The 23,690-nt window shown below is 44.5% G+C and overlaps 1 protein-coding gene across 2 annotated transcripts in view; it reads right to left on the bottom strand.

Moving 5' to 3' along the window:
• Nucleotides 1-32: 32 nt before the first annotated feature.
• LOC124193484 overlaps nt 33-23,690 on the bottom strand; it is a 53,383-nt gene continuing 29,725 nt past the window's right edge. For both annotated transcript variants that reach the window (XM_046587333.1, XM_046587334.1), the window contains 6 exons: nt 7,474-7,964; nt 6,754-6,872; nt 3,571-3,814; nt 2,859-3,141; nt 2,623-2,715; nt 33-2,428 (listed from right to left, as the gene is read on the bottom strand). In XM_046587333.1, the coding sequence (XP_046443289.1) occupies nt 1,722-2,428; nt 2,623-2,715; nt 2,859-3,141; nt 3,571-3,814; nt 6,754-6,872; nt 7,474-7,716 (1,689 nt within the window). In that variant the 5' untranslated portion in view covers nt 7,717-7,964 and the 3' untranslated portion in view covers nt 33-1,721. The remainder of the gene's footprint in view (nt 2,429-2,622; nt 2,716-2,858; nt 3,142-3,570; nt 3,815-6,753; nt 6,873-7,473; nt 7,965-23,690) is intronic.

The following is a 23,690-nucleotide window of genomic DNA, read 5'->3' as shown; positions in this document are numbered from 1 at the left end:
CGATTTAAATTCACCAATTGGTTTCATTTATATATGTTTGAAAATTAGTTCTGTATTATTATTATTGACATCGTATAGAATAATGGGAGACATGGGAAAGAAAGAAACAATAGCCAAAACGGACTAGCCAGGTAGAAATTTTTTTATATGTACACACACACACAGCAGCAGCAGCAGACACACACACAACTGTTGAAAAATCAGAAAGGGGAAAAAAAATAAACAATGGTAGAGGGAAACGCCTCTTTTCTTCTTCTCCGAAACATAATGTACACAATGAACAGCTTGGATATAATTTTTTGTTCGCCATCGTTGATGGATGAAGCATGACCCAATTATAACTCTTTCTCCTTTTCTTTTTTTCTTCTTTTTCGCTGCTTTTACTTATTGTTGCTCTTCTCTCGACCGAAACGGGAAACCCAACATGTGCAATAGTTCACCTGTCGTTATTTATAGGGAAGGTGATTTGGTTCGGTGGTGGTGGAGTCATGTGTGTGTATGTCTGTGTGTGCTCACGAAATGGGTGATGGGCGCGTACGAGTGTCAAGATTATGAAAGACGGTCACGCCCACCACTTCTTTGTCCGTCTAATGTAGAAAACACCCACTTTCAAAAATCGCCAAATTCTACTTCTTCCAATAGATTGAGCGAACCCCCCCGCCAAAAATACAAAACAAGAAATGAAATAGAATATTATTAATGAAAAATCGACAAGAAGCAAAAAACACATCGATAATATCACAGTGAGACGTTCACAAAGAAACAGACAATGTTTTAATTTTATTTTTTTTAAATACACGGAACTCTCAGAAAAGGAGAAAAAAAGTAAACGAAGAGCTTTTTCTCGTTTGGAAATTTGTTTTGAAAGGTTCGGTTTGAATTTAAAAAATAGTCGGTGCGCGGTTCTTCTGTCGGAATTCGGTTTGAAATCAAATGAAATTTTTGTTTCGCTTATAAACAAACATTAAAACTAAAAAAAAGAAAGTCGAAAACAGAACGTAAACAACAAAAAAAGTCAGGGGAGTCGTTCATTTTTCTTGCTCCATAAGTTAAATAATTTTAAATTATTTCACAACTTTCGGTCGGTTTCACGGCGCGTAGCGCTCAGTCGAGTTGTGGAGGGGAGGGAAAATAAACCGCGAAATTCGAGCTGATAGCCGGTACTGTTTTTGATTGTCGCCGGACCGCTCGAAACGAAGGAGAGCGAGAAAGAGGTTCTCGTATTATTATTATCTTTGAAAAAAAAAAAAAACAACAACAAACAGAGTGGAGTAAAACGCATCAGTTATTTCCGGTCGCTACACCGCGTGCAAAGTGGCCGAAATGATTGGTATTCATTAGTTGTTTCAAAAAAACTCCTCTTTTCTTTTTGTAAAGAGAAAAAAAATAAATAAATAAAGAATGTTCTGCTCCCCCCAATGTTTTATGGCGGCCGGTAAATTATTAAACGACTGTTTTGAAAGAAAAATTCGACTACACTCTCTCTCTCTCTCCGATCGTCGTACGTGTGTGTGTGTAGGAGGAACACGAATGGAGAGAGGATCGAGGGCGAAATTTTTTTTTTTCGGGGATGGATTGTCTGTTTGTTGGTCGGTTTTCTTTTTTGTTGTCGTTATTTTCTGTGGAATGGCTTTTGTGCGGTGGCGGTTGGCGTGTTTTGTGTGTGTCTGTGTGTCTGTGTGTGTCTGTGGCTGTCTGTTAAAAAGTGTAAACAACGTCAACTAATTGAGGTCGACATTCTTGTTGTTGTCCGAGGACACGGACGTCGGCGAGCGCGGCTGAATGGTTCGGTTGACGCGCGACAGATGGCGCTGCTGTTGCACTCCCCGTCGAGAATTGGACAGCGTCCGCGACGGCGGGTTCATCACGCCGTAGTCGTCGCTCTCCGAATAGTAATAGTAGCGCGGCTGCGTTTTGGTCGGCGTGCTGAGCTGCTCCGACGGCACTGGACTGTCTTGATCCAGCAGAGAAGCCACGGGAGGATCGTTCTCTCCGGCGATGAAAGGCGGTTCTTCCGGCGGGCATAGACCTCTGTACAGTCCGGTGCAGTGGTAGTGGAGATTCTGATGATCCAAAATCTCCAATCCAGCGCCGACTCCACCACCGCTTCCGGCTGGGGGATTCTTCATCGACTTGACTTTTCGCTTCCTCCTTCCGGAATTGGGTTGACTGGCGCTACTTGAAGTGCCTCGAGTGCGCTGCTGCGGCTGCAACTGGGGCGACGATTCCATCTCCCTCCAAGCGGCCTGGATGCCACCCCGTCCTTTTCTAACTTGACCGTGAGTGGTCATGTGACCCTTCAGGATCGGAGTGCTGTGCTGCGTCTGCTGCTGGTGGTACCACGTCGACGGAGGCAAAAAGAAATCCGTCTCCCCGGGCTCTTCCGCGCCACTCCAGTAATTCGAAGGCCTCTGGTATGCAGAGCCACCTGTTGTCAAAATAAAGAACCACTTGATCAATAAACGGGAACAGCAACAATAAAACAACAAAAACCAAACGGTTGCGGGGGAAAAGAAAGAAAAAATATCAACTCCAGCCCAGCAGCGCTAGCAAAGAAGGGAGAACTGCTCTCGACATGAAGAGTTGAAATTGAAATAACTGCACACCACTACTACAACCCACCTCTTTGGCTGCGTAATGAATCATTGATGCCGACCGAATCGTTCCGGTGTCGTGAGCGCTGATCCCTCGAGAATCGTCCGTCCTCTTCTGGGCCTGGAAAACGGCAAGAAGAAAAATAAAACGGGGGATGAAAATCAAAGTTGAACGCTCGCACCAACTTAATAATGGAAACTAAAGTACGGGAAAAGAGAGAGAACTAGAGAGAGCCAGGGAGAGCGAAAGAAGATTCAACCAACCGGAAGGCAGCTCTTCGTAGACGGGCTCGGTAATCCAGCTGCAGTCGTGCTGGTCGTCGATAGTGGGCGTCGTCGACGAGGGCGGCGAGTGACTGCCGCAGCGGTAAGGCGACGTGACGTAGTGCGGCTGCTGCTGCTGGCAGTGCATCAAACTACCGCCGCCAACGCCGGAGCGGGAACCGACCGCGTTGCAACCGCCGTTTCTCACGTTCCTCCCGTTGCCCAGCAGCGGGTGAGCGGTGCAGTGGCACGGAGAAGTCGACTCGAGCAGCACGTCCTTCATCTGTCCGTCATCAAACACAAGAAAAAAGAGAAAGAAAATGTAAATAATAAGACGCGATGAAAATAATTGGTCGTGGTATAAGACAACAACAACAGCAACAACAACAACGACTGCGCTTCGCATTGGTGAAATTGTTCCGGCGAACGAGAAATGGCGTGCCGGTTGAGGCCGACACGCCAGCATTCCGTCTCGGGACCTTGTGTGTCTGTGTCTTCCGATGAGGATTAACCTCTTCAACTCGACGTTAAATTCTTGACTTTTGCGCATACAAAGTTTTCCGGATCGAAAATCTTCATCACAACTTTGGCCCGTCGTGCAAGTTTCATCCGCCGAGGTCAGCGGGAGAAAGTAAAAGGTGGGGGGGGGGGGGGGGGGGTAGGACAGGCAAGGATCGAGAGCGATTGGCCTGTGCAACCCGTATAACTTTACCTCGTAAGCGGGTGGGTGATTGGGTGCGCGGAATTGCGGAGGGTACGAGAGTTCATCGTAGAAGACGCCATCTTCGTCGTCGTTGACACCCGCTATTCCGGCGGCCACTTGACGACCGTTGAGGCCCTGCAGTAAGGCCGGCACCATTCCGTCCATTATTCCACCTCCGACGCCTCCGGCTCCGTTGATCGTCTTTTGTTGGCAACGTAGAAGCGCTTTCTGGTTCATCTTTTGTTTCCGGAACCTTGTGAATAAGAATAAGAATATTCAGAAACTTGCCATCCGCAAAATAAAGTTAACTTTGGCCAGCGGGCAGTAAAACTAAACCATTTCCAAAAACATTAGGCGAACGCGCTCCGATGAATGGATATTAATTGGAGGCTATTGTTTCTCTCTCTTTTCTCTCTGGCGCTTATACGTATTATTATTATTATGCAGAAACACACGCCAAGTTAAGTTGCGTTTCGACGACCCCTCACGGAGCGTTACTTGCAAAGCGCATGATTGAATGGACTCGTAACCGTTTCATCCGGAATAATACACTCAAAGTGCACAGCACACTGCCAACCTCATAAACTTCCTTCTCTTTTTTCGAATGGAGAGAATAGAGCACACACACAGCACGGGATTATGGGGGGCGGGAGAAAGAGAGGGGTGGGGGATTTTTATCTTCATCCGTGTATGTAGATGACCCCCCTAACGAGTCGCATGTATAGGCAAACTGAATTAACTCCGCATATACTATACGGAAATAAGATAAGGAAGAGTCGAGTGGGATATTGAGGGGGGAAATGATATGTGGAGAGTCTATCCAGGGAAAACCATTTTTACTTTATACTTTTTATTTCATTTTCTTTTATTTTTTTCATCCATTTCTACAAATGGTGAGGACGCCATTGAAGAACCCCCCCACCCAACTCCCCCAGGGCTGAAAAAAGAGGAGAGGGGGGGTTTTTAACGCGCACGCCGATCTATCCCGGCACACACACAAATGGGATCGAGTTGGTGAGTGAAGATAATGCTTTTGACTTTGTACTACCCAACCGGTATATACACATACGTACATACAACACACAGACAGAGTCGGAAGGAAGGAAGCGAAGGGGGGCGAGTAGTAGTTGAGGTCCTTCGGGAAACTTTGGGATGGTGATGTCACGAGCTTCTGACTCACACAGACTCTCTCCTCTCCTCTCTCACTTTTGGCCATTGGCTGGCCTTTCGTGTGGTGTAAATAAATCAAGTTACACCAGAGCGCCCGCCCGTCGCAAACTCCCAATGGCTTTCCCTTTCACAGCACGCGCTTTTACCCAACCAACCCAACCGAACCCATCACCTTCTTTTGACCCCCCCCTCCATCTCTCATCTCATCCGTATAGTCCGCACAAACGAAAGAAATAAAAAAATTAGTAGAAAATGTTTTTTTCTTCTTCTTGTTGCGTTGTTCTTTCGCTTCGTTTACGTCGACTCGCAGTTTACTGGAGCGGAATAATAATATATCTTGCGTCTCTAGCCCTTACATTCTTTTCTTCTTTTCGGTTATGGGCTAATATGCTGGAGCGTGTTTAATGGGCGGCACCTTTCTCCACTTTCCGGATATGGCGAATATATATATAAGAAACAAGTCGGAAAAAAAGAGAACCGGCTGTCTAAGCCTATTGGCGGATGGCAAGCCAGGATCAAGGAGAAAGAGAGAGAAACGATCTAAAATTTCCACGATGGCAGATAGCACCAGTCTAGCGAAGATGAAACGATCTAGAGCGTGTTTTTCCCTATATACTACGTATACCACCACCACCACCACGTACTATATACTACTCCGCCAGTATTACGATTACCGTCTTCTAGACCTATATAGACTCTCTCTCTCTCTCTTTCTCTGTACGTATAATATCGCGTGTTTGGCACTTGTCAGACCCGTTTAACGGTCTCTCCTCCATCCGACGCGTAATGCTTCACGTCGAGTTTTCCCCCCCCTTTTTCCCTTTTCGGCTCGACTCGGCAAAGGTGACACAATCGATACTAACGTCGTTCTTGGGTTCGTAATATCGTCGAGAGAGCGTGAGGGAGGCGGCGGCTAGTCCCGGTCTAACATCAAGTGACACGCGCAAGAAGAAGAAGAACAAGAACAAGTCCTCCCACACTTCCTCTGCTCTCGCACTTGACACCCGAAAGGAGAGAGAGCTCAAAAAACTTCTGGCAACGATGTCAAGTGGCTCGGATTCAATAAAAAACAAAAAAAAAGACAAAAACTTTTTCTTTCCTTCCTTGACTTTTAGGTTGGGTTCGCCGCCGCCGGATGACGGAAGGGTCTACCACCCAAAGAATTTTAAGTAGACGGTGAACAACGTCGTCGTCGTCGCACTTCCATGGTAACACACACTTCACTTTTTTGGGTGCGGAGGAAAGGAGGGGGTTATATGACGACGGGGTTTTTTTATTGGTGTGACGCCGTAATATATTATAAGCGAGCATCGGATGAAAAATATTATATAGGAGGGGGGAAAACCGGAATCGAGTTTGAAAAAGGCGGAAGTTGTCGTGTTTAGTGACACTTCCTACTCTCCAAGCTAACCCCTCCTGTCGGATCGGGAGAAAAAGGGTTGACTTGGTTGGGAAGGGGGGAGAATACGGTACCGTTGCTAATTGATTAGTCCGGCATCGTTGTTGTATACGTGTGCAGAGTCTAAATAATATCAAAGGTAAAAAAACTTGTATCCAAGGTGACCGGATCCAGCTAATCGGAACCCTCCTTTTCGCAGTTTCGTTCCGCTCGTTCGACTCTTCCATCACGACCAGGAGCTGCGGACCTCCCCCCCCCCCCCCTTTTTCGGGGTTCTGTGTCCGTGTCCGGCTATTATTGCGAGCTGGGAGGAGAGAATGGTTCAAAGAGAAGAAAGCTATAGCGAATCTCCTGTCAACTTTCTACACCGACCCGCGCACCCGAATTCTTATTACTCAGAAACACATCCGGCAATTGCATCCAGCGGAAATAAATTCCCACCTGCAACCGACAACGACGACGAAGACGACCGGAAATTGGTTTGCACCGAGGGCTATGTGACCCCAATGAGATGAGGAGCGTACATACGACGGATTAAAAATAAAAAATCAAGCTCAACACAGTTGATTATAGGCCGGAGCTCAAAAACAAAAGTCAATCAAATAAACTTTCTCTGTCGTTACCTCCAGGCGATGAATCCGATAATGACGAAGGCGATGCAGAGGACGACGACGGCCGGAACGACAATAGTAGCGGTGGAAGCCGAGCTGTCGACGGGAATCTGACGCTCGGCATCGCTTACCTATCGACACCCAAGAAACAAAACAAAACAAAAACATTATCGTTAAAAGTTCATTTCCCCCAACACAACAGCTGCGACAGAGAGAGAGAGAAAGAGAAAAACGGAATCGATCGATCCGGATGACTAATTGTTCTACACAGTCCATTGGAACAATTCCCTTTCTCGTATACCTACTACAACTACTCCCCCCCATCATGTAGAGAGACTCAATCCCCCTGTTGTATATTAGTCCGGGGCTATTTTTATCAAAAGGAAGAGTCGTTTTGAAGGGAGGCGTGTGTGTGTGTAAGGGGTAAGGATTTTTTTAGATTTTTTGTTGTTCCCTCAGTGGAGGGGAAGGTTCATTTGCCAGAGTGTTTACGAAATGTCAATACAAGACTTTTGTTTTCATCTCGACAGAGGCCTGGCAAGAGCGTCCCGCTGTCAAGTGACGAGAGGGGAGGAGGGAAGGCTCACAGGGGCGTGACCCATCCGACACAAACACACACACACACCCGGACGCCACGTATAATGAAAGGAGAATAGATTGAAAAAAAACAAAACAAAAAACATCCACGCTTCTGGAAGAGAAAGAAAGAAATCCATTTGTTTGAACAATTACCAGAAAAGCTTGGCAAGTTTCGAGTCCCAGTGGATGGTCGGCTGCCGACGAACACAATTCCGGCGGAGGTTGAAGTGACGGCGGCAGAGGTGGAGGTGGCAGGTCGAAGAAAGGCGGAGGCGGCGGAGGAGGTGCGGGCCGTTTGCTGCTGCTGCTGCTGGCGGGACTAGCGGCCGTCCATTCCGTCGAATCCAAATCCCATTCGCTCCAGCCGCAATCGCAGTCCCATTCGAAAGCTGCCATCTTCCTACCGACTATCAATAATCCGGCGATGGCGGCAGTCGTGCTGGTGGCGGCAGTCGTCGATCCGGCGGCGGCCGACAACGAATCCAGCTTTGAGATATTCTTGTGTACTGCTTCTTCTTCTGCTTCACTTGTTGTCGACGACTACTCCGGACAAACGAATCATCACAACATTTTTTCTAGACACTTTTGATGGATTGGCCCTTTTTTTCCCCCGGGCGGTCCTGTCCGGCTTTTCTGTCCGGCTTCTAAAAAAAAAGAATGAAACGAGAAAAAAGAAAATGTTAGAAAATTTGACGGCCGTTGTTACGACATACAGAATCAATTGGAGATCGATAATCGATTTTCTTATTTCAATCAAAGGCTCCGTCGCAGAACACATTTCAGAATCAACGAGTGTAATATTGGAATGCTGGCCAAAAAGAGCTTCAGTTAAAATAGAAAAAGAAAACATTTTTGGATGTAAAGAAAAGACCTCTAGCTGCAATCGATTGGTCCATCCGCACACACACACACACGAGAGAGCCCCATAACCATAAGCTTATTTCAACTGGGTATATTTACGAGATTGAACTCGACCCGTTTTTCCCAGCGAAGAAAAGAGAGAAGAAGAAGAAGAAAAAAAATATAAATATAACCCAGCCGCTGCCCAATAATAAAAGTCAACGGCGGGAAATCAAATCACGTTTGAAATTGATCTCTCTCTCTCTACCGCTTTTTTCTTTCCCCCTTTTTAGCCCTGGTTCTGTATGATATGTATTTCTATATATATTTCTTTCTGGGGGAATACGATCAGCAGTTGCAGCAGGCCGCCATACGGGGAAAAAAATGGACATGTTTTAAAAAGATTCCCACAGAAATCAGATGGTGATGAATAGGCCCGAAATATATTTCTTGCGGAAAAAAAAGGTAAAATAGAACCAGCGCTAAAGGAGAAATATTTCTTTCTTATTCTCGTGTTGTTGTTGTTGTTGTTGTTTGGTGTTGTTGTGTGTTGATAATAATAACGACGGCGGAAGCGTTGGCGTCGCTCCCCCCGACCGTGGGTGGATAGGGGGAGAGAGAGAAGTGCACACACAAAGGTTCCAGCTTGCTCCGGGGCGGCTATACACACTAGTAGTAGCCGGAGCTGCTAGACTACTTCCCCTTTTTGGAGAATATAATGATGGATTCTTGTGCACGGACGATGCTGTTAGACGTGCGTCAAACAGCTCGTTAAATACATCATCTTTTGTGCCAGCTATTCGTGTCGTCGTTGGGTGGTGGTTGGTGGGAGGAGGGGAGGATGTAAAAGTGCGCACACACAAACCCATATCTCCACCCAGACCATCGTATTAGTATATACACGTACATATATAAAGCTATAGCTACTAGACGTCTTTAATAGGGAAGCTAGTCTAAAGAAAGTTGCCGATTCAAATTGGATTGCCCGGGCGCCATTGACGTATTGGTGGGGGATATTATATCCATCCCCAGTCTGTGTGTTGTGTGTGCATGTCTATGTATGTGCTCTGCCCCTAGGCTACGTGACTGGTAGGGGGGAAAATATTGGTGCGAGATGGCAGGTTGTCCGGGAAACGTTAGTTAGCTATTTAGCTACTACTATACTAGTGTACTAGTCTCTATCTCTTATAACGCCGGGGAATCTCGATATAAACCATCCAATATCCAACGATGCGGAAGGAAAAAGGAGAAAAAAAGGAGTCAAGAATTTTTGATTATTCCGTCAGCCTCTTTGGATCTCTCATTGGCAAATGATGCGGAACAACCGGAAGGAGGAGAGCTGGAGGACAACAACAAAAAAATAAAAAGGAACTACACACACACAAAAGTGTTGAGAAGAGAGATTCGCTGGATCGCATTGTGGATGATTGCCGTTTCATCCGAAACTATTTCTTTCTTCCTTCCGGCTGCTACTACTCTGTGTCAATGTGAATGGCGGAGAGACGGAGAGGACTTTTGGCTCCGTCTTCGACTTCCTTTTGAACTGTGCCGGGCAAACCAAATGGACCGGATCGACACACACACACACACACGAGACTATTTGGATTGTACGCGCGCACACAGTGGCGCGCCACCCGGTACATTTCCCCACTTGATTTATCGACTTGCCAACTTTATACCAACCCGATCCTTTATTTTATTTTATTTTTTATTTTTTCGCTGGGATTTTCCTATCGTCTTAAAGTTCGTGCACTGTACTACACACACACTCACTCTCTCTGGCCGTCCAATAAAGCGGGAGAAACAATAACAATAGAAAATGGTATTACAACTCGTCGTTGGCCCTCATGAAAAAGAAAAGAAAAAAAAAGCTTTACACCGACGCCGACGCCGCGGCCGGATCGAGCGGTCGGCGGGATAATCACCGGTTGAATATGCGCTGCCGCACTCTCTCTCTCTTTCTCTCTTCTCGGGACTACTAGACTCTTTCTTGTGCGCCTTTTTAGCCCTTTTAACAACGGACGTGGTGGCGGGTCCACCACAAAAGCCCAGCCAAAGTCGAGTTTAACATTCACGACAAGTCGCCGCGCCATGTCCTGTGGTCTATCAAATAAAAACAAGGGGAGAGAGAATCAAATAGCTTCCAATGTATAAAAAAGAAAATGAAAAGGACGGAATTGAAATGAAAGTTTGCACGCTCTTTTTCCTTTTTTTTATTTTTGGCGGAAAAACTTTTATTCGGGTGACTTTTCGGGAGAAAATCTCAAGTTACTTTTGCACTCCCCATTCAACCCGATCTCTTCGTATACATCAATTTCTTCTTCTCCTTAAGCCGGAACGTTTTTCCGCCAAAAAAAGGGGGGGAACGCAGAAACGATGTTTCCGTCAAAGAAGAAGAAGAAGAAGAAACAAAAGAGGAGGACCAAAGCCCAAAAAATGAGACTCATACATAAAACATAGCCGAGTTGATGATAATGATAACAACAGTTTCGGTTGCAATCTCTCTCTTTTTGCTGGCCCTGTTCTCTATAGCTCAACTGCCTCGGTCTCGTGTTTCGTGCGGTTGCGTCATCAAAACATGTCGACGAGGTATTACCCCTCGGGCATAAATATATCAGCCGAGAAAACAATACACAGACTTACTACTACGCATATATATACCCATTTTCGTAATAGGAGTTTTTTAAATCAAGAAAACTAAAGAAAATAAAAAGAGTCAATCCCCTTCTTAAAAAGATGGCGAGGAGACTATATGGGTGGCACCGTGGCCGCCGACCCCGCCTTCCAATCCGATTAAAGTTAAACCATCCACCGCTGACTCGACTGGATTTTTTCCTTTTTTTTCTTGATTCTATTTGCCCCGTTTTCTTCCCCGTTTTGACGCACACACAAGGATCAGGTCAGCTGGGCTTTCACAGTTTGTTTACCGTGTGGGCGTGAACCGGTTCGTGAGTATTGTATAACCTACACACACACACACACAATATCTGGCATCTCCATGGTGTCGAGACACACACACACACACACACCACCGTTGGCGCCTGTCAATATCTTTCCCCTCTGGTCAACATATACAGTTTACTGGCGGCGGGGGAACCTACCAACAACGGCGACGACTTCAATTCAATTACGACAATCGGCGCCCAGACAAAACTTTCGTCTGAACGGTACACGTCGGTTTCAGTCGACAACCAAGGAAATGTGAGCAGTTTAGCTGGATGGTATATCAAATCAACGACTTAAAAAACAAAACAAAAGTATCACCAGTGGGCGACATTTAAAAAATTTGTTTTTTCGCGCCGAGAAAGTTTAAAACATTTAAGTGGATTTCAGCTGCAAAGTCAAAGTTTCAAACCGATCCTGGAGGGGGGCACTTAACCATTAGCCAGGCGGTGTAGTGTATACTATATATAGTGCGTGTGCGTATATATTGACGTAACGATGCCTATGTATGTGTAGAGAGAGAGAGAGAGAGAGAGAGAGAGAGTCCTAACCTGGGCAGCTAGAGTAGAGAGACTGTCGACTAAGTATAGGATCGGCATCCAGTATTTACAGAACTTTGCGAGTGTGTAGCTCTCAAACTAATGAGCTTCTTTCCCTCAATGATTTGACGTCCGCCATGACGGATGGAATGGATGGGCAAAATAGCATCCGCAGCGCACAATTCCACATTGGTGAATTAACTATGAATGGTATGCGCGCATCTAAAGGGCTCAGACTCAGACTCAGACCCCCCCACTCACTCTCTCCGCATACCGGCCAATGCATTATTGAATAGCCATTTAGAAAAGAGGGACGAAAGTATAAAGTAAAAAGAAAAAAATAAGGAAAAAGTGGGAGCTTTTTACTACTTTTAGGAGAAGCTGTACACTGCAAAACCAAAAGAAGAAAAAAGATCCTGGGCCTCTATTGAATCTTCTTCTTTAAATAAATAAAGTTAAAAAAAAAAGAAAAAATAGCTTGACGGTGCAGAGGTTCTTTCAATATTGAAATAAGTTTAGTACTACTTTGCATGGGAAACTTGACAAAAAGAAAGAAAATAACCTGGAGGACCTCCCATCAAACGGTCAAGCTCAGCCATGACTGGGCATTACTTGCCCAACTGTGAGATGTCATTTCTTATAGTGTCTCCTAGCGGGAAAATCACCGAGAAAAGATCAAACAGGTTCTCTTCTTCTTCTTCTTTCCTTTTTCTCAAGACGTCATCTCAAATACTTGAAACCTGTTCCGCGCCAGAGGCTAGAAAAAAAAGGTATATAATGATGATTATTTGATTTTCCAACTAGGATGAATCAACTTTTTCTTCTTCTTAGTTTGGGGGCGAGTGTACAAAAGGCGGAGGGCTGCTTTTTAGATTTAAAAGTTACATCGCGTGGCGAAGAAAAGTTGTATATGTGACAAAAAGTTTCGGTTGTATTATTACGAGCCAAAATAAAAAAGAAGAAGAGGATCTCCTGTATATTATACGATCACGGAAAGACGTCATCATTTCTTTCCTTTTCTTTCCACCCCGTTCAAGATATATAAATGTCTGGGATAAAACAAAAGAGAAGGCCCCCCATAACAACTCACTGACGTTACCTAGGCGATGGATAGGGCCCCACGCGCTCATATAATACGTCAGTAGACGGAACTGAGTCTATATTATACATATATCCCGCAACAGATCATTAGCGTTCCGCCTCTATGCATAATACTTGCATTTCCACTTGGTTTGATGGGCTTGATTTTTCATATTTTAACGGGACGGTTGGAGGTTTTCGCCCACTTTTGTGTGCGCCGGTTTCTCTTGGCGTCTCCAAGGCAACCGGGGAAATCTCTTGGATGTTAGACACAGTCAATCATTGATGCGGGCCAACCGATGTCATCAATTGTTCATCGCGACACAACGGAAACTTTTAGCTCAGAAAAGAGACTGACAACCCGAACCTCGTTGCGTGTCTACTGTGCTATAACGGCCCTATTATTATTGAATTCGATTCGGCAACACATTTCGGCTATGGACGAGAGTCTATAAATAGAAAACCCACGAAGGATCGGAAGCCCCGCTTGATAATGAATCGCTCGTGCAACTAGATAGCCATTTGTATCTATCTTTTTTTGCCCTTCTTGCCATTGATATCTTTTTTCCTTTGGGCAAATTGCGGAGCTTTTCTGCAACGCGGATAAGTAGCTACATACGTACGACGGGGCAGCCATACGGCACTTCATTATTTATTTGCCCGGCTTGGTTCCCCTCCCCCCCAGTAGAGCCTTGTTGTATATTATCTATCCATTCTTTCCTTCTCCTTTTTATTATTATTACTCGGTATATATATTTATATATAAAAAGGCTGGGGCTGGATAAGGCTGGCCGACATCGAGCTCAATATCCAACCATTTGTTTCCATCCAATGATGCGCTCTCGTTCGTCTCTATTTTTTTGGGTGGAGGGGGTTCGATGCCGGCCTTGCCCGGCTACATGATAGTAGTAGTAGTACCCGGCCTTTCTTTCTATCTCTTATCTCTTTGATGTCGAAAGAAGAGCTAAACCTTTTTTTTCTACTCTTTTTATGCCAAAAGAAAAGAAAAGATGTGTGTGTGTGGGTGCAAGAAGTTATTCTCTAGAGAAAGAAGAAGAAGAAGAAGAGAATAGAAAAGGCGGGCCAACAATAACATGCCTATACCATCCAGCAAGACCAATTTAATCCCGCAGGCTCTCTGTCTGTCTGTCTCTGTTATCTAGCGCTGGTGATCCATACGTTCAGTCTCTTATAGCGTGCCGAGAGAGAGAGAGACAGGGCCGTCGTCTTCCTCGTCGACTTTGGTGGAGGAAGAAAGAATAAAAAGAAAAAAAAAAAGAATCTTCCGGATTCCATCCATCCCTGTGGCTCGTTATTTGCTGGCCCAGCATATATATATATCTAACCCCGGCCCAGTGGCCGCAAGCTAAGGGGGGGTTGGTGTATTAAAAGAGTCGCACAAAGGAAAAAAAAGAGATGGACGGACACACCCACCGGGGCCAGCGAAAAGCGGCGGCTCGGGCGACCTCTCCCATCTTCATTAGTTTAATGTTTCTTTTCTCTTCTTGACATCTCTTGTTCCCCCCTTTTTTTTCTTTCTTGGCTGGACCTCTGTACGTATATATATATATATCCCAGAAGCTCTGAGCTCCGCTTTTCCCTTGCCGGACCGATCACAAATGATGAACGGTAACGTAGAGAGAGAGCTCACACTGCACAAATATCCAGCAGGATACTCGGAAGCTCTTTTTTCCTTTTTTTTTTCTATACCGTCTGTATTACAATTGTTAGACTACACACAATCGTAAGTCTTTGTTTAATATAAATACCCAGCTAGGAAAAGTATAGGCGGCCGGTCAACTGGGTACATTTGGGCAAGTTAATAAATAATAAAGTTGAGATATTAAGTTCAGATTACATCTACGGAATTATTTACTAGCGACAGCTATAAAGTCAACCTCTTTTTTGTTGTTTTCCGGGGGCTGGCCGACAGCTACAACAACAACAAGAGAACGGGGGGGAAAAAATAAAATAACTTTTTATCGCTTCGATTGGTCGCAGTTGTAAAAATGTCACGATTTTGTTCAACTAACAAAAACAACAAAAAACAAAAGAGAATTAACTTTTCTTTTTTTAGTGATGCGGACATGACACGAAGGAGGAAGTCGATTGTAAAAAAACCGGTTAGATTTTTTGGTTTTCATGGCGCCATCAAAATTGTAATGAAATTAGACAGTCCACCCCATTTGGTAGAGGAAGAACCACCGGACAAAACTGGACCGGACAGGTGAAAATCCCCCCTCAAAAAAAAAGTGACGTCAAAAAAAGCATTTGTCTTTATTTACCAACGTACACATCTAATATCCGAGATTGTTATTATTATGATTTGTAACCCCTGGCTATTTTCACCCCCCCCCCCGGAAGAAAAAAAGAAAAGTTGATGGGGTATTATACACGTACGGATTCCCAGCCGAACCAAACAAAACAAAAGTCACTGATATGTCACTGGAGCGTGCTTCCACACAGGAAACTTGACGCTTGTCGTAGAGTTGGGCGAAAAATATAAAAACCACCCCCTTTTCTTTCCCTCTGCGCACACACCACCCCAATCACACTTCAGAAAAGCCATATCTATATAACGTCTTCATCCGGCCCTAATTGCTTTGACCGTCCACCACCAACCACCACCGACACCCCCGAAAAATAAGAAAGAAAGAGAAACCTGGCACGTCTGCTGATACCTAAACCACAAAAACACCACAGAGAGTATCAGAAGGAGCTCTCCTTTTAATGCCTTTATAGTTTTCTACACTATAAATACGGACGTGTGTTGTTCCACTCCGCATGGAAACAGAGGGGGAGGGCTTTATACTATCCATCCGCTTCTTTTTCTTCTTCTTCTTCCATTCGACCGCAAAAACCTTCCGACTCTTTTCTTATTCTTTTTCTTTTTTTAGCGCCTTATGGTCTATATAGACGTTCGTGTTCTCATGTGGGCTGTGTCCTACTGGGACCAAACATATTGCCGGCCGCTACCATCTTTCCGAAAAGTCCTTCTAATGTCGCGCAGGGGGCTTAACAACACCGGGACCCATCCCAGTGGCCACACACCGTATCGATCCAGGTGGTGGCTGCTGCTGTTGCTGCGGCCCAGCGTTTAAAATAAAAAGAAGAATAGAAGAGAAAAAACCATCCGCATTTTTTTTTTATTTTACTCCCAGTGCGTACATCATTAACTTTGTACTTCCTTACAGGCTATATATTTAGATATACACGCAGGGCCAATAAACTTTTAAGAGTTTATCTTCGTTTACGATGATAAATGTGTATCGTTTTGGACGGTTGAAAAAAAAGGAAAAACATTTTTTCCCATTTTTCTTTTGAAACAGGGGCGGGAATATCTAGGGGATTTTTTTTTATTGGAATGGGGGCCTCTTTTTTGTGTTATAGCAGCCACACCCAAAAAAATAAAAAGAACAACGGGGATGAGCCAGCACGTTTAAATCGTCGTCTCTCTTAGGAGCTCTTAGACAAAAAAAAGGTATATCTTTTCATTATTCAAGTGCACGTGCGAGGCTCGTCAGTCACGGAGCTGTTAACTATAAACAACAACAACAACCAAAACAACAACAAGAGCGGATGCTTCACAACGGTTTCCCATTTGGAAAAGAAGAAAAAAACCCAACAAAGTTCCGCCTATTTTTATTTTACTTCTCGACTTTGACATCAATCTGATAAAAAAGTCAAAACGACCGGTGTGTTTTTGTGTGTGCGCCCTCCTGTTGATTTTTCTATTTTTCATAACACATGAAATACGAGCGGTGGCTTCTAACGACAGGCCAGCTTGGCCAGCAGCTTGCCGAAAAATTACATCCTCTCGCGTTAAAGTTTCAATCCTCCTGCTGTCCCCCGAGAAATGAAACAACAAAAAGAAGCGGCGCAAACTCGACTCCCATTTAGGCTACATTAAGCTATAAAAATTAAAAAGACAAGCAATGGTCAGTGTGCTGGCGGCCCGGCCAGCAGCCCCAGCTCCCTTCATTCACCCCGCTGAGATGGAGTTCAGTCCAAAAAAAGAGACTTTTTCTTTTTTCTTTTTTAGATTATGTACACACAAGGGTTGCATGTCGGTTGCGTGGTCTGCATTTAATAATGGCAATCGTCTCAACAAAAGAAAGAGGCTATAGTTGTCGGTTATTCTTATAAAAGACAAGTTGGGAGAAAAGAGAGAGAGAGAGAGAGAGTCTGGCGCTGTGGATATGTACATGAAGACATTTTATCTCTCTTCTTTTGTGCGAGCAGCGCGCTAGCTGAGCATTTTCGGGTGTTGAAAAACCCCCTGGACCGCAGGGTTCCTGGCCGGCCGGTCGCTCGGGTTAATTGCTATGAATTAATTGGCTTCTCCTTTATTATTATTCCTTCTTTTCTCGCAAGGTCTTCTTTATCTCTATCCACCGCCCCTATTATGGGGTTTGGCACCTTTTCAAATCTTCTACCCTTTTTTATATAATCTTCTTTTTCTTCTTTTTTTTTAACAAAAACACCCGCCCTATTCGGCAACTGTCGTGCGTTAACCGACACGTGGCTAATAATCAGACCCGACCCCAAAAAAGGTTGTTTTTTTATAGGTCTTAAAACTCGTGAAAATTCGGCGAATAAAACTTGTTTTTTTTTTCTTTCTTTTTTAAAGCACCACAAAAGTCGCAATGAAATTCGAGCATAAAACAATTCTTTGGGAAATCATTGACGATCAAACAAACCAAACAACTCACGATTGATTTTCCAAACGATCCTGCGCGATATTCGTCCACCTCTATAACGGGGTCCCGGGATCATCGACTGGATAGAATCCGATTCCGATAACAAACTGGTGGCATTAAAAAAAATAAATAAAAGAAGAAAGAAATGGAAAAAAACCAGAAAAAGATACAATAGCAACTCTTTGATGTCGTTTTCTTTTTTTTAAAAAGAGATTTGGTTGTGACAAGGTGCAGAGATAAGCACTCGCCCAAACATAAAAAGAAAAAAAAAATAAGAGAATTTCACGCGATAACAGCCTCGGGAAAAAAAAGAAAGAAAAAAGATATTATATAAAGAAAGAAACTTGTTGGAAGGGGTGAAAAGGTCTCAAATCTGTCGTTTGACATGTTTGGTAAACTACAAAAAGACTTTTGGGCAACTGTTTGAACGTTTCTTTCTTGTGTGATTATTCCGCAACTTTCGTTTTTACTGCCGTTTTTGTCCAAGTGAAATAAAAAAGAAAAACTGGTCTTTTTTTTCACGTATAATTCCTTGTAAGGGAATGAACTGGTGTGGGGTTCAGAACCCACAGCCTCAGTGTTGTTGCTAGCTGCAAGCTTTAGCTCCTTAAACGTAAATGGCAGATTGTGAGGTATTAAGCCTATTCATTCGTAAAATAAATCCCTTTGAGTCTATTCCCGTACCGGAGGATGGCACTCTTTATCCGACCGAAAATAATAACCGTCACAGATGGGTTGTTGTTGTTGTGGGGGGGATGGAAAATTTATTTAGGGTAAACAACCCGAAAAGGTTGTAGGTGGGAATTCCCTCTCGAAAATAAAATCAAATCCTGTTCCGCGTATTATACAGTCACTTTCTTGTATGTATATACCACCCAACCAGCTACTGAACAACAAAATACACTAGCCGAGATTTCTTCTGAACTCTCGTTTCTTTTTCCCACAGAAGAAGAAGAAGAAAAGGATTCCAATCAGAGATATAAATGACCGTCTTTCCACATCATTTATTCCTCCAAGATAACAAGAGACAAGGGGGTAGAAAAGAAAGAAAATAAAGGAGGAGGAACAGGAATTGTTTCTCAGGCAGATTGGGTTGCAACTCCCACCATAGGAGGGAGGCAGAAATGTAGCACGCTGACACCTGGAACGTGTGTGTCATACGCCGTATTTTGTCTCTATTTTATTTTCTCTCTCTTTTTGCCCAGCAGGTAAAAAAAAATAAAATAAAATTCAAATCCCGTTTTCTCGAACACGAGTGGACATGGTGAAAGGTTTTGGGGGGTTGTCGAAATGAGAAAATTTCTTTCCAACATTCTTACAAGTCTCACACTCTTCTTTTAAAATAGATACAAGAGGCCTGAAACTTTTATTTTCTAAGGCTTCTGGCATTTATCTGATTGGCCCCATCGTCCCCTTTTTTTCCCAGCACGTCACTCGGGTTAATTCCCTAGTTCAAAGTTGTGTGTGTGTTGTCCGTTCCTCCCCATGTACAAAGACGGTTTGATTGAAGGTAAGGTAAAAAGAAAAGGGCCCTGGAACAGCTGGCTAACCTGTTCCATGAATCTCTTTTTTATTTTATTTTTTCAAAAGTCCCCCCTCCTTCCAAATTCTCATTTGTGTATGAAATGAAATCAAGCTTATATAACATCATCATCATCTCTTCTCCGCCTGGTCAACTCTTAATGTAAAACGACAAACAACCGGGCCCTGTATACCTCCTCCTGTCTGTCCTCCTCCCTCCCTTAACAGCTCATCTTCTTTGTTTGAAACAGTTGGAAATGTTACGCCGATGCGCTAGCAGATGCCGTACAACAAAACTATTGAAATCGAATACGCCAACGTGTGTCTATATACTATGTATCATAGAGTCCTCCGCCGTTGGCTGGCTGGCCTGTCTAAATAACAAAATTGTCGAATGGCAATTGTTAATCAAAGTTCTGGCTTGCTGGGCCGGAGTCTATTGTTGTGCAGCCGGGCCGCCGCCCGCGCTCGCTCGCTCGCTCTAAATGATGGAGATGAAGCGAAATGATGAAGGCCATTCGATTCAAATGCAGCAGCTCTCCCCTCCTCACGCTTTTCTCTCCATTTGAACTGTGGGATGTGTAGCAAAAAGAGACCCTACCGGTCTTCCACTTCCTCTCCCCCCACCCACCCCCCTGTACACTCACATGACGTAAACGGAATTCTCGGTCGGGCCCGGACGATGTCGAGGAGCAGATTAATCGTTGGGGCTCGTCATATTGGACCCGCGTTGGGGCAACATTTAATCAGCTTTACTGCGACACACACAATGGCGACTCACTGCCAGGCAAAAAGGGGAAAAAGAAGAAGAAGCCCAGGGAAAAGGAGCGAACTTTTGCCTGGCCACAAAAACCTTACAGGCCGTCCATCCCAGGGTACACATACAGCGGTGGTGTAGTAGTAGTTACTAACTGAAAAGGGGGGAAATGTTTAAAACCGAGGCACGATTCAAATCGTGCGCTTAAAAAGAGGGAGAGAGAGAGAGACCCATTCAATTGAAAATTGGAAAATGTGTTGAATATGGATGCGTAGAATAGAAGGAAAAAGGGGAGGATGCAGCCGCAGCAGCAATTCAAAGCTGGGTACGAAAAAATAAAAAGGGACGAAAAGCCTCAAATAATGCGATCATGAATCCAAGACTTTGTACTCGACTCGTCCTATCGGCCACACAGACACACAAAATAATTTGAATGCCATAATCCCCCCTTCTTTATCATGGAAAAAAAGTGTTACTTCTCAATCAGCAGTTTCATTATTTTCAAATATATCGGGCTAGACATTTTTTTTAAAACTTGAGTCGCTGATGAAACTGGAAATTGAGAGAAAATGAGAAATCCCAGAAGGGTTTCGTTTCGAAGTTCAAACGTTTAAGACGGCTGGAACGGGGGTTAGTGTAGTACGTACATACGAGAGTCATTTCTTTGACGCAATAGCTAATAAAGCATTCTACCCTCAATTTGCTCCCCCTGTCACCGTAGACCAGCGTCAGTAGCTGGTCTCTGCTCGCTACTATTACGCTGTCAAAGGCGAGTTAGGAGAAGACATCCTTTTGGGGGCATTGCTGGGCGTCCGGAGAGTAGACATACGGTGCCATGTGACAGCTGGGCCGCCACAGCCAAAAAGGAATGCGCCGCCCTTATAGACTTTTTTTTTCCAGCTCCGTATGTTTCATCTGGAAGGCATCGGTTGCCTGGACGACCCGCCGGCATGAGAGAGAGAGTGAGGAGGAGGGCGACCTGTTTCTCGTCAGCCGTAGTGAAGAAAACAGACAAACGCAACCGGGGGAAATGCAATCAAAAAGAGCCAAAGACTTACGAGGCCTTTTTTTTTCTTTTTTCCTTTTTCACTTCTCCAAACAGCACAGTGCACGGCTCTCCAGCGTTCATCCGCTAGCTCGTGGGGGTACCTCAACTCTAGTGGGTCGGTAGATTGTACAAGGTTAAGAATGCCGAGCCGCTTCTTTTCAGACAACCTCTCGAGGAATATAACACACACAGAAAAATCTTTTCTTTTCTCTATTTTGTCAAGAAAGAAAAAGGTTTAGTCTCTTTATTTCCCCCCCAAAAAAGCCTTTTTCCTTTTCTTTTGTGATATCTTCATGAGATAAAAAAAAGACGCAAAATTATTCAAAAATTTCTGGAAATGTTGTATAAAAATGACTAATGAGCTTCAAAGATGGATTGCGGTTCCCGGAATTCCGTTGTTGCACGAACGAACGGGAGAACTCGCAGTCGCTCGCAGATGTAATATTCGAGTCGGCGTTTCACGCAGGGCTTTTGTGGCGTGCAACTCTTATCGACTAGACGAAGCAAGTCGCATCTGAAGCAGCAGCAGCAAGAGAGAGAGAGAGAGTCGAGTCGTATTAACAATTGCCCGGTCTACATAATGAATGGCAAATGCATTCAAAGTGGGGAAAACGGGCACACACAGAGATTCACCGAGCTGCTGCTGCTGCGGCTGCTGGACTCTCCCTGGTGGATCCGGGAAGAGACGGACCAGTACAACAACAAAAAAACGACACCGTGCCAGTCAAGTCTGGGAAGGTGTACGACATCTCCGTGTGTCTATCACGTGTGGCATTTGCGTTGCCGCTCGACACGCCACTCACATCCCGACCTGGCATAAAACAGACGCTGCTGAATGTCGAACCTACAAGCTCATTTATAAACGACAACTTCTCTCCATTTTCTATACCAGCCACCAAAGAGAAGAAAGAAAGAAAGATCTCTACCGGAACACGGGCTTCGATCGGGCGTGCGTGACACGAAACTTGCCTTTCCGTCTCTCCCGCCACACACACAGACGGCCAGCGTCTCACGATCCACCGCGACAACTTTTCCATCTCTCCTTCAAGAAATACTATACCAGAATGGATAATAATACAAATAAAAAAGACAGAAAGAAAGAAAGAGAGTCTGGCACCCATGGAGAGACAAGTCAGAGCGAGCGGGGGAAGAGCCACTTTGAGTTCGTTACTGATTCAGTGCACGAGAGTAGACGCCATGGGTCTGTAGATGTGTGTGTGTGTGTATAGGCTTGATAGTAAGTTGTCGACTTCCCCCTCCAACCCCAGTCGAGGTCCTTCACGTTCATGAATAATCAGTCATCAACTGGATGAGATTAGACGCTCGACGGGCAGGGGGTCAAAGAGAAAAACAAAACAAAAAGAAATATTTTATTTTATTTTCGAGAGTGTATGTCGTCTGAACGGCCCAGAGGAAATCAAGGCTAACAAGTCGATGTGACTGACTTTGAGTGAGATATCATTTTTTATTTTTTGTGGAAGAAACAAGTCAATGGAGCATCCATCATGTGATCCAGCGCTGGCCCACCCCTCGAGTCACTTTCTCTACACAACCTGAGGCCTTGTAATAATAATCTAACGATCGTCGCTCGTGATTTTGCCCGGCAATCGGAATACGAAGAATAAGAAGGGACCGAGGGCCGGCGACGATGACGACGACGACGACGACAAGTTCATCCATCATCCGAGCTAATGGATTGAGAGAACGGAGCATCCACACACAGATAAGGAAGCGGAGAGGGCCCCCCCCCCCTTCCACGCTCTCCCATCTTGTTTGTATGAGAGGAGAACCTTGGGCGACGTAACACACGGCTGATTGGGTCGTCAGTTTCCATCAACTCCATATATACACACACAAACACACACCAACTCCCTCCGCCTTTTCTTTTTTTGATCGCCGGGCAAATGCAGGAAGTTAGCAGGACATTGTGTGTGTGTGTGTGTTACGTCTGGGCCGGATAGACGACAAATCAGTCGTAGGCTACATCCAAGAAAAAGAACTCAGCTCTCACCCCCATGGCTAAAACAGGAATATACTGTCAACCCCAGCGGAAAGCAGCTCATAGATCGCCATTTCTTCTTCTTCTTCTTTTTTCTTTTTTCCCTAACCCGTGTGTATTTTATAACCTCCGCCAGACCCCTGCCGATGCAAAGATTAACGATGCGACAGCATAGAAAAAAGGGAAAAGAAATTCTCAAGAAAGATGTTGGGTCATCCCCCCCTAGACCCCGACATCGTTTTCATGGTAGAGAAATAAGAAAAATTCGACAACACAATTTCCTATTTTTCACCGATAAATTCGGCCCCATTTTCTCTTCACGGGCAGACAATGGAACGGCGACGGGTAGCCGACCGGAATGAATCGGACGAAAATGTTTTTTTCCTTTTTCTCTCAACTGAATAACAATTATTTGTAATATCACCAATGTCAACGAACGCACACGAAAAAGGTATTTTTTTGGGGGGGGGGGTTGTTGTTGTTATTCTACGTGAAAGAAAAATCTTCTTCTTATTATGAAAGGAAAAGCCACACACGTCGACTCTTCAAGACCCACTACTAGACGCCCGAGGTTTCACGCTCACGCTGAGTTTCGGGACGCGGACTATACAGACCCAGGACGTTTTATTTTTTTAAATTTTTTCTTTTTTTTTAATAGTGTCTGAAGGAGGTGGTGGTCGTTGGGTAGAAGAAAAGGGACTAAGGACAGACGAAAAATAATTTTTTTTAACATTTCACGACTGCAAGTTCCTTCAGCCGTGACACATCGTAAAAGTTTTTTTTTCTTGGTTCTTGCACAACGAAAGAGAAGCTTAAAAAAAGAGTCGCCTCCCCCGAAAGAAAAAAAAAAGCTATACATAACGTAAATATAAATATACACAAATAAAACAAGAATTATCATAACGAGCCATCGCCGGAGTGGACAAATAACAAACCTCTTCTT

Source organism: Daphnia pulex, chromosome 5, assembly GCF_021134715.1.
Source record: "Daphnia pulex isolate KAP4 chromosome 5, ASM2113471v1".
NCBI lineage: Eukaryota > Metazoa > Arthropoda > Branchiopoda > Diplostraca > Daphniidae > Daphnia > Daphnia pulex.
The sequence above is the reverse complement of the archived record's forward strand: the minus strand, read 5'-3'. Positions and strand labels throughout refer to the sequence as shown.